Raw genomic sequence first — 18,501 nt, forward strand, 5'->3', positions numbered from 1 at the left:
CAGGGTTTCTCTGTGGTTTTGGAGCCTGTCCTGGAACTAGCTCTTGTAGACCAGGCTGGTCTAGAACTCACAGAGATCCACCTGCCTCTGCCTCCCAAGTGCTGGGATTAAAGGCGTGCGCCACCACCGCTCAGCTTAAAATTATTTCATTACTACTTCATAACTGTAATCTTACTACAGTTATGAATCATAATATAAATATCTGAAAAGCAGGATACTCTGATATGCAATCCTCAAAAAGGTCTCAAGTCTAATGGTACAGTGAAAAGAGCTATCACAAGGTGATATTTACTGATTTTCATTGCTTTTTTATAATGAAAACTTTACATTCTGTAACATATCTAAACTTGCCTTTAAAGAAGACAATGTTTAAACCCCTATCTTAAGCAAATTGTGGACTGAAAGCATATGCATCGGCCCTGAATTTGTTTAAATAAATAATGTAAGCTCCCAATCTAAAGGTTCAGAACTGGCATATTATTAATAATACAACCTAGTGCCCTGTCATATTTCTAGGCATATTTAAGAAACTATTACTAACATATTTAAATCCAATTCTCCTGGTGACTTTGTTCCATATTATCATTTTGTTTGTTTTTGTTGTTCAAGACAGGGTTTCTTTGTGTAGCCCTGGCTGTCTTGGAACTCACTCTGTAGACCACACTGGCCTCGAACTCACAGAGATCCACTTGCCTCTGCCTCCTGAGTGCTGGGATTAAAGACCATGTGTCACCACCACTTGGCTCTTTATTCTTAGTTTATGAAATAGTAACAACTTGTGAAATAATCCTTTTGTGCACTGTGAAGATGTGTCACTCTGGTTTAATAAAAAATCGAATGGCCAATAGCTAGGCAGGGCTTTAGGGGCGGAGATAATGCTGGGAAGAAGAAGGGTGGAGTCACCTGGAGACTCCAGGGATGCTATGAGCTTTACAAAGTAAAGTTAATTGATGTGGAATGTCCCTCTGTATGCTGTGAATATGTCTGATTACCACTGGTTAATAAAGAAGCTGTTTTAGCCTATGGCAGGGCAGAACATAGCTAGCAGGAAAGTCAAACTGAGTATAGGGAGAGAGAAGGTGAAGTCGAGGGAGATGCCAGCAGTCATCAGAGAAGCAAGATGTTTAAAGTCAGGAACCTTGTGGTAAAATATATAATAATAGAAATGGCTAATTTAAAAGAGCTAGCTAATAATAAGCCTGAGTCTTCGGCTAAGCAATTATATTTAATAGAAGCCTCTAAGTGTTTATTTGGGGAACTAGTGAGCAGGAGAGAAACCTCCATTTACAGAGTCACATAAAAGAACAAAGATTAAAAGATATGGGTCAATTTAAGTTATAAGAGCTAGTTACGGGCGGTGGTGGCGCACGCCTTTAATCCCAGCACTCGGAGGCAGAGGCAGGCGGATCTCTGTGAGTTTGAGACCAGCCTGGTCTACAAGAGCTAGTTCCAGGACAGGCTCCAAAACCACAGAGAAACCGAAAAAAAAAAAAAAAAAAAAAAAAAAAGCTAGTTAGAAATGAGCCTAAATTATTGGGCAAGTTTTCATAATTAATAAGAAATTCTCATATGGTTATCTGGGAGCTGGCAAGTGGGACAGAAAAATCCACCCACAAATTTTTGTTTTGTTTCAGTGTCCCTCATTCTATTTATTTGCTTTGCACTTTTTTCATTTTAGTTTTTATATAGGTGTCTTTTTTTCTTTTTCATTTTTACAGAATAGTTATAGTGCTGTCAAATTTGAATATTTATAAAATTATTTGGGTTTCTCATCTTCTCAGACAGTTTCTATATTCCAGGTACAATTAAGCCTCAATTTAAAAAAGTATCTTATCCCCCCCTCTTTCGTGGTACTGAACTAGATAGAGTCTGAAACAGGAGACAAGAGGCTCATCACTGAGCTGAATTCACCCAAGGTCTCTGCAGTTTTAAAAAAAAAATTCTAAGAGATAGAGTCAAACTCGCACAGGCTGGTCTTGAATTCACACTGTAGTGTACTCAGGCTATTAAATTTGTGATCTGCCTAAACACCTCCTCTCATTAACTTTGGATTAGAAGTTTGTACAACCATGTCTGCCTTGACTTTTAATTTTCTTAACTTCTTTTGCAATTCCATTTTCATTCATGTCTAAACTAAATAGTTCATTCATTCATGGTGTCCTTAATATTAGTTCATTCTTTAGTCAACATCATGCCAGTAGTAGGAAATAAAGATTAAAATATCAAAGGACATTACAGTAACAAATGAAACTGTCTCCAAAAACAGATATGCTGTGAGCTCTAAGTAAAAAGAGAAATTCAACATAAAAAAGGAAAACTTAAAAATGTAGAACTGACATTCTGAAACAGTGTAAAACTTTAAACTTAGTAGTCTCTATTTAGTGATGATACACCCCTACAGTATATTCAGAATTATTCATAAAATTAAAGTATGAAGCAATTCATAAAGGTAACTTTGCAAGAAAAACACTTGTTTTCATGACTGAAATCGCTTACAATGAATCCAAAGATGGAAGGAAAGAAGAGTAAACTAAAATCCTTCTTACCTCACTTTCAAGAAAGAAAAGAACAAGCATCCTAATGAGGTTCCCATTTGGACTGTTCCTTCCTCTCCTCTTTGCTAATGCTTCCTCTGCTTGTGGATCATGTCTGCTAAACAGCCTGGGGGGCGGGGTGCGAAACAACACAAACTCACATGAATACAAATTTCAATACTTTTTCAAAACACACATAATTCACTGCTGAAAAAAAAATCTGAAAAGATTACCAGTCTAATTCAATACAACTCATGTCCTTTTAGTTTTTCAGACAGGGTGAAGCCCAACTTGTCCTTGAATTCTTGTTCAACCTCAACTTTTCTAGTGTTGAGCCTTCAGTCATGTGCTACCATGCCTGGTTTTTAAAATATTATCAAAAATGGTCAGATTAAAAATATCTTACACAGTTCAACGTGAGGAAATGTTTTTAGTGACAAAGAGTAAATACTTAAAGGCTTATTAAAAATGCAAGCACTATTATTAATCTATGATTGATACTAGAGTATGTAATTTCAATAAAGTTTCTTAAATATTTATTTAAATTGTAAATACATTTAACAAAAGGCTGAGTAATAAGCAAAAATCTATTTTAATATTTATGTCTCTTGTGTTCTCCAATGGTTATTACCTATTATTTAGAGACAGTATTCCTAAGTCCAACCATTTATAAAATTATATAAGTACTACATCTCTAAAAAATACCTTTCAATAACAAAAACTTCTAAATATGGCTAAGAAGGAAAGGAAGTTTAAAGCTGCTATATAGATTTACTCTAATAAAACAAAGCTCTCTTATTTTTAGGGAATGCTCTAAGCCCAATGGATGTAGCAGTGAACACGGAATTGGATCTCAGGAGGAAATTATATTTCAGTGCACCAGTTTTCAACCTGTGGATTGTGGCCTCTTTGGGGGTTGAACAACCCTTTCACAGGGGTCTTGTATCAGATATTAACATCATGATTCATTACAATAACAAAATTACAGTTATGAAGTAGCAACTAAAATAATTTTATGGTTGTGGGTCACCGCAACATGAAGAACTGTATTAAAAGTTTGCAACATTAGGAAGGTTGAGAACCATTGCTCTAGTGGATGGAAATAGGATATATCATCTCAGATATTTTACAGAAAAATAAGGAAATAGCGACAAGCAAATAACATATGCAAGTCTATGTTTTTCAAATGAAGAGCTAAGTAATGGAGAGGTGTTCTTTTGGGGGTGGTTTTCAAATAAGTGATAAGGTAATAGTCCTTGGTAACTGAAATGTACTAACTTATTCACATAAGGTTCTGAAAAAATAGATGAAATCTATAATGTTAAAAATGTAGACTTCTGAGACCTCTGACAGGGCTAGTTTTCCTGACCTCCCCATCGCTGTTTTCTTCACAGCTAGACAGATCTAGCCCACGTCCCATTTCCATTGCCCCAGTCCAGTTTGACCTTTCTTGACTGCACTACAAATCATCTCTAGGCTTCTGCTAGGACCCTCCCTACCTGTTCTCCAACCCACGGGCCTTGACATGCCATTTCTACGTAGTCAGATCTACTGGCTACCTCAAGGTTAGATAAGGAAGCACATCCTAATACATCAGACAAATCCCCTCTGCCCACCTCACTTCATTCCACCCAAGTCATTTCCAATCTCTAGGCCCAACCTGATTCACATTCTCTCTTCTGCTCTGACTTGATCTGTCCATATCAGACTAAACTAAAAAGTTCACAATACAGACCTTATGCCCCAAACACCAAAAATATGAACCAGTATCTCCTCTCCAAAACCTACCATTCCTGTAGAAATATTTGTCAATGAGAATTTCTGAGATGAACTCCAGGACCCACAATTTAAAAGAACAATCATAAACTTCAAACAATAATTCAAAGAGTGAAAAGGCTCAATGAAATTTAGGAGAAAGAACAACTGATCGGCGACCAAGAAAACACAAACATATGGCTGATGGAAATGACTACAACAATCTAACACTTGAGAATGGAATTCAATAAGGAGAGAGACTTACTCAAGTGGAATAAAAGAATGCCTGTAACTTAACTAGAAAACTCAAGGGAAAGTCTTACAAGTAGAACAAATGAAGAAGACAGAATATCAGGACTTGAAAATAAAAGTAGGATGTAGCTCATATAAGCAAGGGATATGAAAAAATTAAAACCATAAAAAAGGGACATAAAGGAAATATGAGACACCATAGGAAAAAAACCTTTGATTATAGGAATAGACAAGAAAGAAGAATTGCAACATAAAAAAAAGTTTCAAACTAAAGATACCCCACAAAGTTAAAAAGAACCATAGAGAACATGAAATAGATAATTACCCAAGAGAAAATCCCATGTAAAACACAAAAGGTACATAATAAAGTGGGTTGAAAGCTACAAGAGAAACAAAATGAACAAAAACAATGCAAGTCACATATAAATAAAAATCCATCAGAATAACAGCTGAATTCTCAATGAAAATTTTGAAAGCCAGGAGAACGTGGCACAAGGCATTTCAAGAACTAAAAGGCTAAGAAAGCCAGTCTAAACTAATAGACCTAGTAAAACTATCTGTCATAATTGAAGGATAAAAACTTTTAAAGATATAAATAGCCTAAATCAATTTATATTTGAGAAACAAAATCAAAAGACAATACAAGAAGGAATACTTCGGGATAAAGAGAGGAATGAGTATAGCAGAGAGACTGTGAAAAGAAATACACAGGCGTAATTATTTAAAAACAAAGTACTGGGGCTGGAGACATGCTTCAGTGGTTAACGGCACTATATGCTCTTCCAGAGGTTCTGAGTTCAATTCCCAGTAACCACACGGTGGCTCACAACCATCTGTAATGAGATCTGGTGTCCTCTTCTGACCTGCAAGCATACATTCAGGCAGAACACTGTATACATAATAAATCAATAAATCTTTAAAAAAACAAACCCCAAAACACTCTAGTAAATACTATAAAGAATACAAATACCACTACCAAAAATCAACAACAAAGTAAGCAAAATTTGCACACACATTTCAATATCTTTAAATATAAATGGTCTCAACTCTTGAATCAAAAGATAGAGGCCGGCTGAAAGAAACAAGAAACAAAATCCACCTATTTACAAGGAACACATCTTAGCTTTAAAGACAGGAATTTCCTTAGAATAAAGTAACTGACCAAAGTACTACAAATAGGACCAGAAAGCAAACAGGTGTCAGGATCAAATATCAGACAAAATAAGACTTCAAACTAAATCTAATCAGAAGAGGTAAAGATGGACACTTCATTCATTCTAATCAAGGGAACAGTTAACAAAAATATTACTATTTAAACATATATGTACCAAACTCTGGGGTACCCAATTTCATAAAACAAGTACCGTTTGATTTAAAGGCACAGATTAAAATCAATCAGCTAATATTAGATTATTTCAATACCCCACTTCCTCCAATAGATAGGTCGGTCATCTGGACAATAAAATAGAGAAACATTAGAATTAATAGATAGCATACACCAAACGAACTTTGCATATATCTACATAATATTCCATACAAATACCAAAGAATACACATTCTTCTCAACAGCATATATAAGCTCCTCTAAATACACCAGCTCTAAAATACACCACACCATGGAATACAAGGCAAATGATTAAAATATCATAAAGATTGAAACCACTCCTTGTATCCTTTCTAACTACAATGCAATAAAGCTTAAAATTGACATTAAACAGAACTCAAGTAAACAAACAAATTCATGGAGATTAAATAACTCATTACTAAATAGTCAATGTGTCAAATAAGAAATCAAAAAAGAAATAAAAAATGAACTAAATAAAAATGAAAACACAACAAAATCTCTGGGCCATACTGAATACAGTCCTACAAGGCAACTGTATAACTTTAAGAACCTACATTAAAAAAAAAATCAGAAAACAAAAACAAACAAAACAAAAAAATCAAAAAAGCACAAATAAATGATTTATGATGCAACTAAAAATTTTGGAAAAAACAAGAGCAATCCATATACAAATCCAGTCAACAGCAAGAAAAATGGAGCAGAAATCTATGAAACAGAAACAAAGAGAAAAACAAAAAGAATCAATAAATCTAACACCTGGTTGTTCAAGAAGATAAGTAAGACTGATAGACCCTTAGCTCAACTAAACGAAGAGCAGACCCAAACAAACAGACCAGAAATGAACAGGAAAACATTAGATCAAACATCAAAGAAATTAAATTCTTATATGGTACTATATTAAAAACTTAGGATCCATTAACCTGGAAAACGTAAAAGAAATGGATGAATTTCTAGATTCAGCCAATCCTCCAAAATTAAACCAAAAAGTCAACAACCTAAAGACTCATAGCAAATGAGGAGATTGAAATAGTAACAAAAAGCCTTCCAGTTAACAAAAGTCAAGGCAAGAGGGATTCACAGTAGAATTCTAGAAGACTTTCAGAAATTTAGCCAATCCTTCTTAAGCGGGGAAGGCAGACATGCAGATTCCTTCTAAGAAGCCAGTATCACTCTAATACCAAAACCAGGCAAAGGCACAACAACAAAAATAAAACTACAGGTCAGTATCCTTGATGCATATAGAGTAAAAAAAATGCTCAATAGAATAACTACAAACAAAATACAGACACACATTAAGAAAAAATTATATATATAACATTACCATACTGATTTTAATCCCTGCAATGCAGGGAAGTTCCAACATATACAAATTAATAAATGAAACAAATCACATAAATGGACTTAAAGACAAAAATCACATAATTATCTCAATAGATGCAGAAAATGTCTGACAAAAATGAACATGCATCATGGTAAAGTTCTAGAAAATGTAGTGCCAGAGGGAACATACTTCACATAATAAAAGTGTGTCTCTGTCTCTCCCTCCCCTTCCTTTCTCTCCCTACCTCTCTCATCCTAAAAGGGAAAAATTCAGGAACTTGATAGAGATCACCACTATCCTCACTTCTTTTCAAATATGCTCAAAGTACTTATTGATAGAGGCAAGAGAAGGGCATTAAAGTGATACAAACAGGGAAAGAGCACAAACGATTACTATCTGCAGAGGATATCCTACTGTACATTAAAGATCCAAAAAAATCCTACCAGAAAATTTTTAGAAACAATAAATTCAGCAATTTGACATGATGCAGAGATCAAGAGTCTTCTATACACCAAACAACAAACACTTGGGAAGGAAAAGAGGGATATGCTCCCATTCACAACAGCATCAAAGAAAATAAACATCCAGAATAAAGCTAACCAAGGATGCAAAAGACCTCTACACTGAAAATTTTAACTTCTGAAGAGATAGAGAAACTACAAAATAAAAAGGTATCTCATGCTCATAGATTCTTAGAATTAATATTGTGAAAATGACCATTTTATCAAAAGCTAGTTATGAATTCAATATAATTCCAATCAAAATTCCCATCTCATTCATCAAAAAATAGAAAAAAAAACCTGTTCTAGAATTCATATGGAACCACAGAAGACCCCAGATAGCCAAAATCTTTCTGAGTAAAGAAAGATGACCAGCCAAGATCTTAAGATATATCACAGAGCCATGATAATAAAATCTATGTTACTATTACAAACACAGACACGTAGACCAATGGAACAAAATTTAAAATCCAAACATGGAGTATACATAATTTCAGCTATTTAATATTTGACAAGGATGACAAAAGTATACTGGATAAAAGAAAACACCTTCAGCAAATGGTGCTGTGAAAACTGAATGGCCACAAGCAGAAAAATGATGCTAAACCAACTACATCTATCACTGCATAAAAATTAACTTCAAATGGATCAAAAACCTAAATGTGAAACCTCAAATTCTGAAATGGCTAGAAGAAAACCCTACAGGAAAGGTGTAGTGGCATTTCATTTGTACTTTAATAATTAAAGCTTGCTTAAAAACCATAATACAAAACACACACTACTCAGTCATATAGTCCAGGCAGTGATAGCACACACCTTTAATCCCAGCAGCCACACTAGTCAGCCACAGAGACACAGCGGCAGGGTGGTGATCGTGAATTACTTTAATCCCAGCACTGGAGAGGAATATAAGGCAGGATGAGACAGGAAATCACTTTCTTTCAGTCTGAAGATTTCATAGATGTAAGAGCTCTCTAGTGCCTTGGCTGCTTTTGTGATCTTCAGGTTGAACCCCAATAAGTGTCTCTGGGTTTTTATTAATCATGCTACAGAAAGGACTTTCTTTCTTTCTTTTTGTTTTTTCAAAATAGAGTTTCATAGCTTTGGCACCTATCCTGGAACTCATGCCAGAGATCTGCATGCCTCTGCTTCCTGAGTGTGCCATTAAAGGGATGCACCACCACCACCTGGCCAGAAAGAACTGAATAGGGTTTCATTTGTCCTAGAATTAGGGCAACAGTTGATCAGTGGGACTTGATAAAACTAAAAATCCTCTGCACAGATAAATAAACAATCAACTGGGTAAAGAGGAAGCTTACAGAATTGGTATAAAAATTGGAGTTAAAAAAAGAAAAGAGAGCAAGAGAGAGATTTGAAAAACTGGCCTGGGATTTCAGCAGAGAGAATTTCAAAAAGAAGAAAAAATAAATGCCTAAGAAATATCTCAAAAAAAAAATGCTCACCATTCCTAGCAGTTAGGGAAATGCAAATCAAAACAATTTTGAAACTTCATCTCACCTTAGTCAGAATGATAAAGATCAACAGAACAACTGACAACAAATACTCACTCAGTGTTAGTGGAGCTGCAAACTATGGATATCAGTATGGAGAATCCTCAAAAAGCTAAAAATAAATCTACCCTATGTCCCAGGACTACCACTCCTCGGCCTATATCCAAAGGTTTCTACACCACACTCCACAGACATTTGTTCAGCTATGTTTACTGTTGCTCTAACTCACAAAAGCTAGGAAATCAAAACAACCTAAATGTCTTCCAATTGACAAAATGGATAATAAAAATAAGGTACATATACACTATGGAACACTATTAAACAATAAAGAGAAATGAAATCGTGAAATTTGAAGGCAAATGTATGGAACTAGAAAATATTATATTGAGCGAGGTAACCCAGATCCAGAAAGATAAATGTCACATATTCTTTCCCATTCTAGGTTCCCAGCTACAAATTTTCAACTGTAATGATCTATCCTGGAGTAATATAGGAAACAGGAAAGTAAAAGGGAGTAGTGCTGAGGGAGGGGTGAGAAAGTAATAGAGAGAGGGGTAGAAGGGTACAAGTGATCTGTCAGGGGAAGTGGGAAAAAAGGGAGAGTTCTAATAAAGGAGAGGGAAAGAATATAAGTTCAGAAAAAGAGGAAGAAGGATAAAATAAAAGTAAGAATGTCTGAGAAAAAGTCATAATGAATTATACTACTAACAAATAACAACAAAAACCTGGAATACACTTAAGTATGTGTATATATTTACACACACATACCTAGTTTAGATGAATTTTACAACACTCCCTCTAAGAGTCAAAGGTTACCAAACAAAAATCCCAACAATAAGCTTGAGAAGTCCTCCTTTTGCTTTTGTTGTTTAATCAAGATTGTTCAAGAGACTGATAAAACATAACGGCTGGTTGTCATCCAGAGAAGGAAGGTAGGAACTTCAGACATAGGACCCAGAGACCCCTAACTGAAACTGAATCTTTTTTTTTTTGGAAGAAAGTTGCCCATTTAATTGAAGCTATGACTTTTGTCATAATAACATTTACATTAATGTCCTTATTATCATATTGGTAGACTATCGTGCTCTATCACCCCAATGCCAACTACTTTACATTGATATAGCACCCATCGTTGTCTAAGGCTTCGATGAGCTTTTATCCCTACTATTGAATGCAAGTAATAGTCAGTGTGTTTCTGACTTTAGTGATTTTCTTGATCTCTAGAAACTCCACTTGGGTCTTTTTACTTCTTCAGTCTTTCTTTTTTTTTTCTATTTTTTTTTTTTATTGAGAAAAGGAAAAAAAAAAAAGTATCCGCCTCCTCCCAGCCTCCCGAAACTGAATCTTACTGCCTCTTCTCTGAGGACTACCTTTCAAGGTATCAGAAGGAACCACATCAGTTTCTAGGGGAGAGAGGCAGCCAACAAATGGTGACATTTTGTTTGTGTTTTAACAAATAAAGCTTGCTTGAAGATCAGAGTACAGAGCTAAGCCACTAGAGACCAGGCAGTGGTGGCATATACCTTTAATCCCAGAACTGGGGAGACAGAGGCAGACAAATTTGTTAGTTCAAGGTCACCCTGGGCTATATGAAATTGATCCAGTCTAAAAGAGAAACAGAACGCACACAAAGGTGATCCCAGTACTTGGGTTCCCACACCTTTAATCTCAGCACTAGGGATGTAGAAACAGAAATTATATGGCAGAGGCAGATGGATTTCTGTGAGTTCAAGGCCACCCAGAGCTACACTAGACTGATCCAGTCTCAAAGAGAAATAGAGCCAGATGGTGGTGACCCACACCATTATTCCTAGCACCAAGGAAGCAGAGACCGGAAGTGATATGGCTGAACAGAGAGAGGAATATAATGTGGGAGGCAGTTTGAGGATAGGAACACCCTTTTGGTCTGAGCACTGGTAGAGGTAAAAAGTCTTTCTAGCGGCTAGTTGCTCTGCTTCTCTGATCTCTCAGCTTTCACCCCCTACTGACTCTAGGTTTTTATTAAGAACAATTAGAATTTGTGCTACACAACAATCCTACCCAGATAAGATGCCTGTAAATCACACTTGGCTTGGCAAGTCATATAACCCTAAGGGTGCAGTAACAGCACTGAAAGCTTGGTAGTAACCAACAGATCTCTAATTGAACTTAAGTCACCCCTACCCCCATGAAAAGGAAACTATTCTTGGTACTAGAAACCTGGGCAACTACCCAGAATTAGTGAAGTCATAATTCTTGAAGACCATACAGCTACCACTTATTTTATTAAACAAGCATAATCTCTAACTATATACAATCTAAATATATGCCCTTATACTCACGGATAAATGTAGTCCTACCTTTCCATCAAGGAAACCACTCTGTAACAGATGTACAACAAGCCACAACCTATCAAACTACAGAGTTGTGGGAGCCCAATCCCAATAAGCCCATCTACCACCTATGGGCTCAGAGAATGCTATGAGAGAGAAGGTGGAAAGAGTGCAAGAGTCACAGATCAGGGGCTGTATCAGAATCTCCTTCACAATGCCTTAGCAACATGACATGAACAAGTACAACAACAGACAAGCCAAAATGGACAGAGGAAAGGCCACAGACCTCTAACCTACACAAAGAAGTAAGCACATTTAAGGAATGCTGACTGGTAGAAAGTCTTTTCCAGACATAAGCACGTCAACTGGTTATTCAGTATCTAATGGTAAGCCATCTAAACATACATGAATAACACTAATACATTTACATATATATTATATAACCAGCACACAGGTAATATATATTTATATGAAATGTTCCTAAATAAACACAAGTATTTAAATACAGTAATAAAAAAGAAGCCATTAATTTGAAAGAAAGCAAGAAGAGGTACATGGATGGGTTTGGAGGGAGGAAAGGTGAGATTATAATATTATATTATCAAAAAACTTAAAAATGTAGAATTTTTGGTGAGATTAAATATTCATTTTAGATGCATTTTCTATTTTTGATGAATTCTGTTAATATGTAGTATTTATATACTATAAGATATAAGACTATCTGCATGTATTATACACCTAATTTTTTATTTTTTTTAAATTGATTTTTGCTATGTGGCCTAGGGTAGAATTGAACTCTTGGATTCCAGTAATCCTCTTCTTATCTCAGCTTCCTAAAGATTTGGGACTGTGTGTGTACATCAAAATTTAATCATGAAAATTCTATAGCTGAACTATAGTTTGCTTAGTAGGATTTTAATATCTATTATATAAGTGATAGAAGAATGTTAAAATTAGTCCTTAAAGATGAAGTTACTAAAATGTGAATTTTTATTTTTATTTTATTTATTTATTTTTTTGAGACAGCATTGTTCTGTGTAACCACTCCGGCTGTCCTGGAACTTGCTCTGTAGACCAGACTGGCCTTGAACTCACAGAGATTGCTGCCTCTGCTTCCTGAGTATTGGGATTAAAAGCATGTGCCACCACTGCCTGGCTGTGAATCCACCCCACGCCCCCTTTTCTTTTGAGACAGTGTTTTTCTGTGTAACTACTCTAACTGTCCTGGAACTAGCTCTTATAAACCAGGGTAGTCTTGAACTCCCGGAGATCCACTTGTCCCTGCCTCCCAAGGCCTGGGATCAAAGGTGTGTGCCACCACCACCTGTCTGTGAATTTTTCTAAGAGAGGAGTTTGAAAGCATTAATATAAACAGCTCTCATAAACCCCACTGAAACAGTTTGCCTGAGCTAATGGGAACTCACCAACTCCAGCCGGACAGGGAAGGAACAGGCATAGGACCAAACTAGTTCCTCTGAATGTGGTTGACAATTGCATGGCTGGGGCAGACTGAGGGGTCACTGGCAGTGGCACTAGGATTCATCCCTACTTCATGTATTCGGCTTTTTGGGATCCTATTCTCTTTGGATGGATACCTTGCTCAGCCTAGATCTATTAGGGAAGGCCTTGGACCTTCCACAAGGCAATGTGCATTACCCTCTCTGAGGATTAGATAGGGGTGCGGTGGGAGGGTGTGTGGAGGGAATGGGAGGAGGGGAGGGAGTAGGAACTTGGATTGGTATTTTTTTTTAAAAAAAAAACCAGCCGGGCGACGGTGGCACACGCCTTTAATCCCAGCACTTGGGAGGCAGAGGCAGGCGGATCTCTGTGAGTTCGAGACCAGCCTGGTCTACAGAGCTAGTTCCAGGACAGGTTCCAAAGCCACAGAGAAACCCTGTCTCGAAAAAAAAAAAATCTAATAAATAAAAAAAATAGAAAAGGAAAAAACTCTCATAAAAAGCTTCCATATTTTGCACAGGAATTGGGCTGATTTTCACAAAGAAATAAGGCATAGTGGAGGCTTCCTATTCTGAATTTTCATGTAAAATATTCTAATTCATGTTTCTAGCAAATATTTTAAACTTATAATATAATCTTATAATACAGATAAAATAAATGTAGTTTATGGTCTCTATCATACATATATGATAGATTATATATTAACTACATATAGATTATATAACACACATATATAATATAGGTGACATATATATTAAGCTAAGTTCTTGATGTTCTTAGTGAAGCCACAGAAGCAATAAATTCTTTCTAAAATCACAAAACATTTTGAAAACTTAAGTGGACAACAGAAGCCAACTACACTGTAATAATTCTGAGGAAAGAAGGGAAGACTCCGATTTATTCTTGATGTCTGTGGCATACAATGGCCCAAGAAAATATGGAAATTCGCTGATTCTACAAGTCAAAGGTATCAGAGTAACTGGCAAAGCCAATGCTATTTTAAAATCTGTGCCTAAGAGGACTGGGATGTAGCTTAGTAGCAAAATGCTTGTCTGGCATGTGTGTGTGGCCACGAGGTCAGAAAAAACTTGAATTCTTCCTTTTCACTTTCACTATCAACATACAGTAGCAGGTACTACTGTTTAAGAAAGATTTTTAACATGAGAATCAACTTTTCTCATTATGAGTACTAGTAGACTAAAACACCATTGCAATGCCAAATTAGATACTGTATGGAATGCCAAGACTCCTTATAATCAAAGTTAATCATCCATGTAGAACTGATGCCCTGTGCATGGCTATAGGCATGTGATTATGCTTCTGTTTAATCACAAATAAGCACATGTGATGGATCCCCTTGCCTACAATCAAAGTCTGAACAAGAAACCCCCAAATGAAAACAAAGTAAAAGATATATACATGAACAAGAATGTTTACACTGTGAGAATGAATGAATCCACTAATAAATTACACAACATATATAATAACCCATGATCAAAAAGTATGTTTCACAGAATTTCACTCTAGTTAAATGCTATATAATAGTCAGCCACAATTTAAAAGGAACTTAATAATATTAACAGTAATATAGTCACAACTCTCAGAATTACTACATTATAATAATGATTTCAAAGGAAAAAATGGAAAAGAAGCCATTAAAACCTGAGACTTAGCAAGGAGATACAACTTCACGACTAGATAATACATGTAGCAAATTATGAACTGAGACGTTGAAAATAACAAGACTTCATAAACTTTAAAAGTCAACTCCATTTCAGATTTCACAGAGAAGGAATATGATAAAGGATTACCACTCTCTCAGGTGTGAATTATGATATAGGAAACAGACTATGAACCTGTGAGAAAAACCAAGCACAGTGAAGAGGACATTCCAAGTCCTATGCTCAGTCACTGCTATTCTCTTCTGCTATTTGGAGATGACCAGCAAGTGCCTTTAACAGCTGAGATCTCTCTTTTCAGTACTCTTCTACTACCTTGAAACAAAGCATACAAAAATGGAACCTGTGTGCAAGATAACTGACTCACTTTTTGTGAAGAAACTCTCCAGCTGCCACAGCAACAGGGCGATGAGCTGAATACACCAAATGGTACACATTTTCACAGTCTTCATTGGAGAGAGCTTCTTCACTTCCACTGAAAATGTAAAGTAACATCAAAACCACAAATACTTTTAATTGATATAATCCTGCATTTAATTTCTGTAAAGTGATTATAAAGCTGAAAATATAGATTTTAGTTTTCTTTTACTTTGAATTGTAAATGTATTCACTATATAAAATTCAGAGAATCCAGATAAAAGAAAAATTTCAAAATATTTCTATGTGAAACATCCCTAGAGAACAGTCAATACCTCAGAATACACATCAGACCAACTAAGCATGCTCTTTAAATGTGCACAAGGCTTTTATTTTTTAAAAATATTCTTAAGGAATATATTTGTCCTTGTTTCATATAATTAATGAAGTTAACTTTTCCCCAGAACTGTATCAATGAAAAACATTTTATCACCTAAATATTACATTTGTTTGTTTATTTATTAGTGTATGCCAGTCATAGCTCTCCTTGGTCAAAGGACAACTTGTGAGAGAGGGTTCTTTTCTTCCACCAGGTAGGCTCCTGGGATTCAATTCAGGTCATCAGACTTGGTGGCAAAACTCTTTACAAGCTGAGTCATTTTGTCAGTCCAGGCTGTTCCTTCCCCAACACAATTTCCTGTCCTTACATTCATGTACTCATGAGTCTGTGTTTCCTAAATGGTCAAAATGTTTTAAGCAATTTATCCTCAAAAATGAAACATCCATTTCCTGATGATTAATATATTTTTAAATGATTGATATGATTATAGCTTAACAGTTAGTTTGAATACATAATTATTGGTCTGAACAGGACCTTGGGAACCTATAGAGCTACAAGTTTATTTTGTAGATTTTCAAATGTAGATAGATGCCCTAGGACCCAAGATCTTCAGGAATCTAACAAATAAAAATTAGAATGCTCTTGGCAGCAAAGGACTGTGGTTAATCAATTCCAGGGAGAAAGTGTAGTCTTGGCTGAAAATCATAAATGTCAAACTGGCAGACAAACTAGAAACGTTTAAATACACTCCAACAATGCTTGTACCATTATGGTGAGGCAGATAGTATAGGGTAAGCAGGGAACAATCCTGTTATTAACAGATATTAGAAAGAAACTAGGAGAACTAACAACACAACTATCCATTCCATATACTCAGGGCCAAATACTACAACTGAGGCATACAGGTTTCAGGGCTGCTGAGGAAGAGTTGATAGGTTAGGATAGACAAATATATCTATAAAGACCAATTTGTATCCCCTGAATTTTAAGAGAGGCAACAGGCTCAGGCTAATGAAACAAATTAGGTATTACCAGCCTAAGAAAATAGCCTCAGAAAAAGTAAACATATGGGGTGTGTGTGTGTGTGTGTGTGTGTGTGTGAAACCCAATTTAAAGATACATCAGAGAAATACAAACTCTACCAAATGTAGACTTATGATTGTGATCCCACTACTCCAGAGCTTGAGAAAGGAGATGGAATTTGAGGCCAGACTGAGCCAAATTGTTTTAGACTTTGTTGAAAAAAAAAAGAAAAAAGTAGAACTGACAGATGGCATAAAAATATTTAAATGAGTTGATAAAAGGATATAAAAATGTGATTTTACCTGTCATTTAGGAAGGTTTACTAGTAATCCTATGTGTCAAGAGAAAGCCAGGTTGTTTCATGCACATTCTATGAGACCCGTAAGCTAGATTTTGATTCTTAGCTCATTATTGCTTAAAATACTAAGCTAGATAAAATTAGGAAACCGTGAAAGTGCATTAGTACACATGATTTTTTAAAAAAAAAATACGAAACAGTTTTAGAGAATAATGAAACCTTTATAAAAGATTTTAAATTTATTTTTCATGGGTATAGGTGCTTTGCCCAAATGTATGTCTGTGCATCATGTGAACTTGGTGAATGTGGAGGCTCGAAAAGGGTGTCAGATCTCCTGGAACTAGAGTTACAGAAGTTGTGGACTGTCTTGTAGGTGCTGGGTATTGAAACTGGGTCTTCTGGAATAACAGGCAGAGGTCTTAACTGCCGAGTCCTCTTTTAGCCCCATCACAAATCAATTATGAAGTTAATAAGAAACATTAAGTCTCAGAAAACTATAAAAACTTTATAGAATATATCTTAAGATTATGTTTATGAACTGGTCTACAGCAAAGCCATAAAAAGTTTTAAAAGAAAATGACTAAAGGTGTCCATGGAAGTGGAGAAAAACATAAGGGCTTGAAGGCAGCAATGAGTTCTTTCTCCACTAAGAAGCTCTTGGTTTCCTATTGGCCACATAAGGGATATTAATATTGAGCCTGCTTGAATAGTTTAAAATAACATTGCCCAATAAAACTGTCTATAGGGTAAGTAGATTGCACATACAAAATTTCAAAGTCAGGCTCTGAGTGACAAGGTAGAAGGAACAAAGGATTCATTGCCCTCTATGAGATATTTGCAATCACAAATTCTTTTTTTTTAAATATTTATTTATTTATTTGTTAGGTATACAATATTTTGTCTACATGTATTCCTGCAGGCCAGAAGAAGGCACCAGACCTTATTACAGATGGTTGTGAGCCACCATGTGGTTGCTGGGAATTGAACTCAGGACCTTTGGAAGAGCAGGCAATGCTCTTAACCGCTGAGCCATCTCTCCAGCCCGCAATCACAAATTCTTAGGGCAGTGAGAGATTTCTGAGGAATGCATAAGAGGATAGATATAACTAATGCTCTAGGCAAAACACACATAGATGTTCACAATTATATCTGTAAAACACCAGATATTTTTTGTTCTATTTCAATTAAAATTCAGAACAAAAAAAAATCATGTAGAGATTTTTGAAATGAGGCATCCTCTTTTCTAAGTTCATGGTAAAAAGAACACCTTCCTCCAGCCAAAAAAAGGTCTTGAAAGTTTTAAAACAGTATAAAAGAAGTAATTTAACTTAGCATATTAAAACAAGTTTTTAAAAGGAAAGAAATTTTCATAAATGATTAGAAAGAATTAGTATGTATGGGTAAAAAAGTCACAAACATAACACTATCTATCAATACATACAGTAAGTGTACTGAAGCATACCAAATATATAGTATAGCATGTAGCAAAGCACAGTATATGAAGTATACTAAGCAACAATGTATGAAAGTAAGTCAAGTCAACATTTATGAATAGACTACTACATTGTTCTTAGGAATAACAAGAATGGAAGAAAAGTTGATAGGGGTTACTAAGTTATATAAGACCACAAATTTTGGACTGTACTGGGTATAGAGTAAGTTTAAATGGCAATAACAATACATTTCCCCCAAGAAAATGGAATTAAAGACCTGATTTTCAGAGTATCTTTAAGAAATGGTAGTGATGCCCGGCGGTGGTGGCGCACACCTTTAATCCCAGCACTTGGGAAGCAGAGGCAGGAGGATCTCTGTGAGT

General features: G+C 35.6%; 1 protein-coding gene across 2 annotated transcripts in view; it reads right to left on the reverse strand.

Annotated features, from left to right (window-relative positions):
- Stag1 (stromal antigen 1) overlaps window positions 1-18,501 on the reverse strand; it is a 335,960-nt gene that overhangs the window by 99,778 nt on the left and 217,681 nt on the right. For both annotated transcript variants that reach the window (XM_005367800.3, XM_026789595.1), the window contains 2 exons: window positions 15,035-15,142; window positions 2,547-2,661 (listed from right to left, as the gene is read on the reverse strand). In XM_005367800.3, coding sequence (XP_005367857.1) covers window positions 2,547-2,661; window positions 15,035-15,142 — 223 coding nt within the window. The remainder of the gene's footprint in view (window positions 1-2,546; window positions 2,662-15,034; window positions 15,143-18,501) is intronic.

This window comes from Microtus ochrogaster, unplaced genomic scaffold, assembly GCF_000317375.1.
Source record: "Microtus ochrogaster isolate Prairie Vole_2 unplaced genomic scaffold, MicOch1.0 UNK24, whole genome shotgun sequence".
In the NCBI taxonomy this organism is placed as follows: Eukaryota; Metazoa; Chordata; class Mammalia; order Rodentia; family Cricetidae; genus Microtus; species Microtus ochrogaster.